General features: G+C 40.0%; 1 protein-coding gene across 2 annotated transcripts in view; it reads right to left on the bottom strand.

The window, feature by feature from the left end:
• Positions 1-220: 220 nt before the first annotated feature.
• The window catches only part of STX7 (syntaxin 7), a 28,044-nt gene continuing 20,344 nt past the window's right edge, over positions 221-7,920 (bottom strand). For both annotated transcript variants that reach the window (XM_028723442.2, XM_028723444.2), the window contains exons 6-10: positions 7,005-7,057; positions 6,506-6,596; positions 5,673-5,745; positions 4,216-4,298; positions 221-2,238 (exon numbers count right to left, since the gene is read on the bottom strand). In XM_028723442.2, coding sequence (XP_028579275.1) covers positions 2,143-2,238; positions 4,216-4,298; positions 5,673-5,745; positions 6,506-6,596; positions 7,005-7,057 — 396 coding nt within the window. In that variant the 3' untranslated portion in view covers positions 221-2,142. The remainder of the gene's footprint in view (positions 2,239-4,215; positions 4,299-5,672; positions 5,746-6,505; positions 6,597-7,004; positions 7,058-7,920) is intronic.

Genomic DNA, 7,920 nt, shown 5'->3' with positions numbered 1-7,920 from the left:
CCATGCGCTCCGGCACTTGTCATGGTCCTCTGTGCACCAGAGGTGGTTTAATCATGCTGGACACATGACCCAGAAAACTGTCTGTGGACAAATGCCAACTCCCTCAGCCTGAAAGCAAGATAAGCGCCACACCCCATAGTTGCCTCTGACTGGACTTAACCATCCAGGGGTCCTTTACCTTTTACCTTTACCTAAATGGCAAAGGACAACCTGCAAAGCATTCACTTTCAAAATTGCCTTTATTTAGATGGTGCAATCCAAATTTCGATTGTAGATACTTTCAGTTTTCCCCAAATCACAAGTCTCAGAGCTTATCATGTAAACATTGCTTCTCTATCAAACTGCATACAAAAGATGTATAAGCTAGAGATAATATTTGTGCAATACATTTTAATTACTTCAATAATATATTAAAAAATAACCTGATTACTTCGCAGATAACAATGAATAACTTTTCCAATATGTTACTACAAAATGGAACCAAAAATAATAATAATCAAGTTGTTGTTTTTTTAATAAAAAAACCTCAGGACTTGAGAGAATTAAATTCAGCTTAATCATCTGGAAGTCAAAACTTTCCAAACTCTGTTCAGGACTCCTAGTACTTACTAATACAATGAGGGATCAATCACTTTGTTAAAAACAAAAACACCAGGTTTGATGTTTATATTGGCCTGACAGCCCTGAATTCAAGCAGTACACAACTCAGAATTTTCACTAGTCACCATCATATACAGGAATATGAAGACCAAAGTAGTAAAGATAGTGAGGTTATCCATCACCAGATCACCTGTTGTTGTTTTTAAAGGGTAAATGCAGAGGCAAACCCTTTCCCCTTCAGATTGGGGCCATGAAATGGGACATGTCTGATCCTGTCCCCATGCTGTATTCCCAATCCAAATGGCTTCCTTCTTCTCGGCTGCTTTGGTCCTGTGGGGGATCTTGTACAGATGTTCACAAGTATACAAATCCATGATTGTGAATCCCCCACTGCCCCAATCCAGCTGTGTTGCCTTGAGATACAAACCAACTAGAAACAGTTTTCTAGTTAGGAATGTGTACATTATTGGAGATTCAAATCAGAGAGCCAAGTTTGACGCTAAGTCACTATACATATTAATTTCACCAGCATACTTTAAACTTCAAATACCTAACAAGTACATAAATTAAGGTGCAAATCTTAGCTAATTTTTAAATGTATTCCAAAGACTTATCTTTTAAAGATAAGTACAAACACACAGCCTATCATTATCAAACCCTTTTTGCTAGATTAGCCTTTGCCAAGTTTGCTGATACCCAGTATCAGGTTTTTAATATCAAAATATGAAGAGAAAGATACCGTTCTTTTGTAAAACAGAAACTGCACATTTAATCCAAAAAAGTTTCAGAAAGATTAAGTCAGAAAGATAACAACAGAAGCAAGGCTCCAACCTCCAGTAACCCAGTTATTAGATTTGAACTGTGCAGAGAGTCAGTCAGTGGACAGAGATTTCCACTAGTTTATGGAAAGAAATCCTTGGGACCATGTTTGTGTGTGTGTGTGTGTGTGTGTGTGTGTGTGTGTGTGATCTCAGAAATGAGAAATGTTTCACTTAGTCCAGAGATACAGGTTAATAGTAACAGTCATTGAAAGTGATTGATGAATTTATTGTTGCAGTAAATTAACTTGGCCCTATAAAGTTGGGGGTTAAGCTGACATATCAAACAGTGTGTTTGACAATTTGCATCCTGCTCACAAGCCCCTCTATGATGCCTCTAAAGGGTTCAGCTGAATGACCTTGCAAGACAACTGTGTGTGTGTGTGTGTGTGTGTGTGTGTGTGTGTGAGAGAGAGAGAGAGAGAGAGAGAGAGAGAGAGAGAGAGAGAGAGCATGGCCTACTTGATCAACAGATCCACACCTGGAGGTAAAGAGAAGAGTAGTAAGCACCATATAAGAAGTTGCCTATACCTTGATCGAGTATTGGCAAGTTACATTGCCGCGATGAATTCAAATTAATCGTACTACACAAGCTGAGAGGGAAGCACTCGTGGATTAAAAATGCATCTTGTGACAAAGCAGAAGTGATAAAGATGGGCACGTCATTTACTGAACAGCTTCACAATGAGACACGACTGGAAACTCTACTACGTAATTTAGCACATCATGATTTTGTTGCTCCCCAGATGATGAGGCCAAGGATAGTTGCTCCTGCAACAAGCACAAGAATGAGGATACACAATTTCTTGCGGGACTTGCGCTGTGGGGAAGCAAAAGAGGAGACTGTCAGCGTAGAAATTCCTGAACTGAACGGTTCAAAGTGTTCCATCGTCAGATGATCTACCATCCAGTTCTCACTGGTGGCATGGAAAATTGTGTTTAAACATTTCAGACTTCAGGTGGGGATACCCATGGTTTGAATATTGCTCTTCCATTTGAAGCAAATTCCCTCCATATAGAAAACACAACATTAACGAAACCCTACAGAACCCAAAACTGAGACAGTTCACATGTTTCATTGAGAGACAGAGTGCAAGTTGAGAACTTGCAAGTTAGAGGTCTCTGGCGATTTTGAGCTAGCAACCATGCAATCCTAACCGTGTCTACTCAGAAATAAGTCCTACAGAATTCAATGCAATTTACTGTTAGGCAAACTGGGTTAGAATTGCAGCCTTAGTCACTGTTTAGATTTACAGAAAAGACTAAGTTATGGGCACTCAATAGTTTGCTTTTAAAACCTGAAAAACCCCAACTCATAGGGAAACCTATTAAAATTTGTGGTACTTAGATCTCTCAACAACTTTTTAGATTACACATTACTTATTCTGTTCATAAAAAGAATAATTTTACTACTGGGGAATCAGAACTAAGTAGGTTTGATGAGTGTAACATTCACAACTGTGCTAAAGTTAGTTTTCATAAATACTATACATGTGATGGGACAGTCTGTCCAATAAACATGAGAGCACACCTCTTAAAAGCCACTTGCTTTCCATTTCAGTGCAGTGTATTAAATAGGTTCATGGTCATTACGGTTAACAAATGTTTTCAATCTGTGCCTCAGGGCTGTCCCCAGGTCAGCAGTCCTGGTCTTAAGGGCTTTTGCATGGCTGAAATGTATCCTTGAACTGGGATCATAGTTCTTGCTTGCCTGGAGAGAGGATGGTTTTGTGTGTGTAGAGATCTCTTGACCTTCTTATGATTGCAACACACGACTTTTACTGTACAAAGGTAAAAGTCGCATTTGTTGCTCTACCCACTTTGGTCTCTGCTCTCACCCACTTTTTGATTCTGCTCCATCCCCTGAACTTTGACCATGATGGAATGCAGCCCTAAGCCTGACAAATGTTTCCCAATACTGCACTACATTATCAGGCTTGCCGCTTGAGACTGCTTTTAGATTGGGCCTTATCCTCGGAGACCCAAGTGGCCCCTGTGGATCAAACTGCATTTCCCCAACTTAGCTATCCATGAAAAGTTGCAACAAAGTGCTTGCTACAGTTATCCATCTTCTGGTCATGGCATGGTTTAATGTAATGCACTCTACATGGAGCTGCCTTCAAAGGCTTTCTGCCTGTCCAAAAGGAGTTGGCAAGGCTTCTGGTGTGTGAGTGTAATTCCAAGTGATGGTTTTGGTTTAAAACCCAAGATGGCCATGCCTCAAAGCATCTGAAGGACCACCTTCTCATATAATTCCCTTGTCATATCTGCACTGGAAGTCCTTCTCTGGATCCCTCCACTTTTTTGAGATAAGGCAGCTGGTGATTAAATTGTTGCTGGCACCCATCTGTCTTTGAAGACGATGGAGCAATGTGCCTTGGAGGTTGAAAGATGGGCCCTTTTCTGTTTCAGCACCACACACCTGCAACCCATCCTGTGGAACCAAGAGGTCTGCTTGTTGCCTTCAAGGTCAGCATTCAGGAACCGTACAAAGATATTCCTGTCCATGCATGATTTTGAGCGGTGTATATTTGTGCTTTAACTCATCCCGCCTCCCTTATTACAAATGGAATGTTTAGTATGTGTGTGTGTTTTTAATACGATTGTAAACTGCTCTGATTTTTTGTTGGAAAAGCAGAGCATTAAAAACGATCATTAAAAATATGGCCTAGAGGAGAGTGAGTCACCTGTACCTCACATTGCTAGCCTCTTAGTAAGTCTGAGAATTAAGCTTCAATTTTTTAATCAAAGGATGGAAAATTCCCAACACAATCTAACTGCTTCAGCTCATATTTACCTGGTAGTCTGCTGCTCTGGACAACTGCTGATTTGCTTGCTGGACATGGACTTCAGCTGTTTCTACATTGGCTTCTATGCTGTCTTTGAGGAGAAAAATAAACCACGGAGACTTTAATCTGAAGGCAGAGTGAAATTCTCAGTAACAGATAGAGATTGCTCTGGAACCTTACATCTTTAGTCCTGTTACTTGACTATGACACAGGAAAGGGGGGGAAATCATAGGCATACTTATTTGCAAGAACGTTCAGCTGAAACAAACCAGGAAAAAACTACAGGTAACAAAGGACATGGAGCGGATGGTGGCTCATTCAGCTTAACACATACACCCTCCCGACAATACCAACCCATTGACATCGCACCCCTGCAATTTGGGTATCTGGCTAGCATGAGAAGGGTTATGGTGACCCAACTGACTGATTCACATACCAGTCAGATGCACAGGCAGTTATGGTGGGAGGCTGCTACACGTGTGGGCAGCAAGGGGCAGCCCCTGCAGTCCTTTGACCTGCCTTGCACTTTCTTCCAACATGGGAGTGGGGAATTGCCTGAGCCTCCACCTGAGATCATTACAATGTGCATTATTTGCTCCTGCTGGCAGTAGTCAAAGATGAGGCACTGGCAGGGACATACATACTGTACTGATACTGACAAGTTGAACTACACATTACAGTGGGTAACTTTAAGTAGTGGCAGGGGGTGGGACTCAATGCAAGATCATCATTTTTAATGGCAGCCCTCCCACTTTTTTTTTTTTTTTTAAGGTGTGATTCCACTCCTACTAAATGTGCTTAGGATTTTTCACCCCAACTAATAGGCTTCGGTTACACATGCAGAGAAGGAAAACGTAAGCTATTTCCCCAAGGTATGATCATAACCAACTTGTGGAAACAGACTGTATCCTGGACAAAAATGACTGCAACTAAGGCCACCGTGGTGGCATTGCTCACCCACTCTGTATGCAGGCACGGTTTTTCTTTTTTTGAAAAAAATCTGTTTAAAAGTTCAGCACCTTCCTGAGCTTAATGTATAGGTCTATAAAGTGTATACTTAAAACATAGATTTTTCTTATGCATAATGCTTTTTATGTCAACTCTTCATTCTGAACATGCTCTGAATTTAATCCTAGGAGGGCACAGCTCCTTTGAAATCTGAAAAGCTGTCAAGAACCATGTAAGTTGTAATAGAAGAAACCAAGCTGAAGTACACTTTTCCCACAACAAAACAGAACAGCCCCTTGAGCACATTTCATATTGTATCTCTTTTAGCCTGAAATATAAGGCAGCTACATGTCAGTTAATAAAATCCAGAAGACGCATGGCATATTCAGATTCTTCACAAGCCAAATTTCACCTAACCAGATGACTGGGAAACAGCTAACTCTAGCTTTTATCAAATTACCAGGAGATTTCTAGATGCTAACTGAATCCAGCTACTGTGCCCAAATGTTATGCTTACCTATCACATCTCCTTGTTCATGAATCATCATCCCCAGATCTTTAAATATTTCATTAATATCCAAAATGTCTGCCTGTAAACACAGAAGATGTTCATGTTTATACATCTCCAACAGCCCTTAGCACAACTGCAGGAATTCACTCCCAGCAACGTGTAGAAAAAAATGGAAAAAGTGACAGAACAAATGGTTGGGGGGAAGAGATGGTTGGACTACGAAACCACAAAACAGCAAGCAGCACACACAAATCCTTTAACATTCACCATGCTACTTTGAACATATCTGGAAAACAAATTGGATGTCATGTATTTGCATATGGAATGTTTTAGCTAATTAATTAGGGTATAACCATGATCAGTTCCAGTCCTGATAGCTTTGTGTTAATGAGACACCAAAGTGTTCAACTCTGTGCAATCCATGTCTTTTTTAAGGTACAATCTAGTCTCCCTGTTTTAGCTAGATAAATCAGAGGTGTAATTCCCCCAATGAAATCAATAGGATCAAGTGGGCCTAGACTGTGCCATTTAGCAAAAAAAATCGTTATCTTTACTTAGACACTGTTTCACTCCATTTATGGTTTAGGAATTAAAATTCTGAAATATAGATGTACTTTAGTGAGCATGGTTCACTAGGTGGTGCAGGATAAGACCTTTTCTTTGGTCTTGGAAACTGACATTCAATCAATCACATGGAAGCACAAGACTTAAGGGCAACAAATACTGGGGTAGGGTGAACCAATACCACAAGAGAAGTTTTTAAAAATAGACTGTCAAATTAAGGAAAGACAATTCTGCTCTTGATCTCAGTGCTTTTCTAAACTTTGCCCTCAGCTCACCTCAAGCTGCCTGATGGCAGACTCTCTCTCCTCAATAAGACGAAGGTCATCTTCTGTGATTTCTTCTTCTAGGACTTGGGTCTGAGGCTGGCTATAAGTTAAAGCACACAGGATATCCAAGCAGATTATTCATTAATATACTTTACACAGGAACGTTGATTGCTAGCTGCCACTGACAACCAGATTGTGGGACCTATTTGAATACCACACACAGTACCCACCGAGTGAAAGTCATTAATGGAAGCTCTTAAGAGAAAATACATATAAAAACTGTTAAGTTTTTCTAACAGAACAATGCAGGATTAAGATCACATCACACTTTGGCAATGAAAGCACCACATTTATGACACCTCATAAAAAAAAAAAACTTCAACAGGTTTTATTGCCTACTTGTGAGTGATTTTAGAATTTATAGCAATATTATGTGCGCACAGAGTTTTTTACCTAATTTACTTAATTCAATAAATGAAACAATGTCAGGTTTTACAGCACTTCCTACCTGTCCCAGGACACAAGTGTTCCTTCTTTGTAGCTTTCTTCTGGGGCACCACCCTGCAAAGTTAAGAGTTGGAAAAACAACTTATTCTGAGGCATGGAATTACATCTGCTTCAATATGACACATCCACAAAAAAGAAGGTATAAGGAAAAAGGAAAAGTTGGATCAGCCCAATTTAATTTGTGTTATATCCTTAGCACTCCCTGAAGGGGGAAAAGTAATGCAATTGCAGGTGTAAGTTTCTACACTAGGGGAAAAAATGACTTCCTTCTGTGAACTTCTTTAACTTAACTCATCTTAGGATCCAAGTCAACATCTCCCCCCCCCCCAAAAAAAAAATAATCAGTAAAAACAGAAAAGAAGCAAGATCACTTCAGTGTCATAACACTTCTTATAACCACCTTAACTTCTTGCTCACATTAGGTTGGTCTGGACCCTGCTAGATCTGCATACCCACCATACCCAACACTTATGGAATATTTAATGCACAAAGTAGAGCAGCCATGATAGAATAAGATGGATGAATTTATATTCTCTTAGGCAGTGCTTTTTTTCTTTAAAAAATGTTTAGGGGTACTCTCATTTTCCTACTCATATTGAAATGCTGCCCCTCAATGAGGCCAAACTTAGATTCACAAAATGTGAAAAAAGCACTGATCTTAGCACTCAGCTAGACAGGTAAAGAAAAAGCGATTTATATGTGCTGTATGCGTGATATAACATTGTGCCACCAGATGGCGTCGTGAAGTCCCGTTTTTCTCTACCTGTTTTCCCCGTTTAAACTTACAATGCTTTAAACTGAAACGCTTCTAGATCCAGCCTTGGGTGTCAATTCTTGCAAAAGCTTATTTCACCTTTATGCTAGTTTCTGCTGCCGTAGATGCTACTAGATGAGACCTGTTTGCAATTATGTGGTAA

Source organism: Podarcis muralis, chromosome 3 (assembly GCF_964188315.1).
Source record: "Podarcis muralis chromosome 3, rPodMur119.hap1.1, whole genome shotgun sequence".
NCBI lineage: Eukaryota > Metazoa > Chordata > Lepidosauria > Squamata > Lacertidae > Podarcis > Podarcis muralis.
Note: the sequence above shows the minus strand (reverse complement) of the source record. Positions and strands in the feature narration are given on the sequence as shown.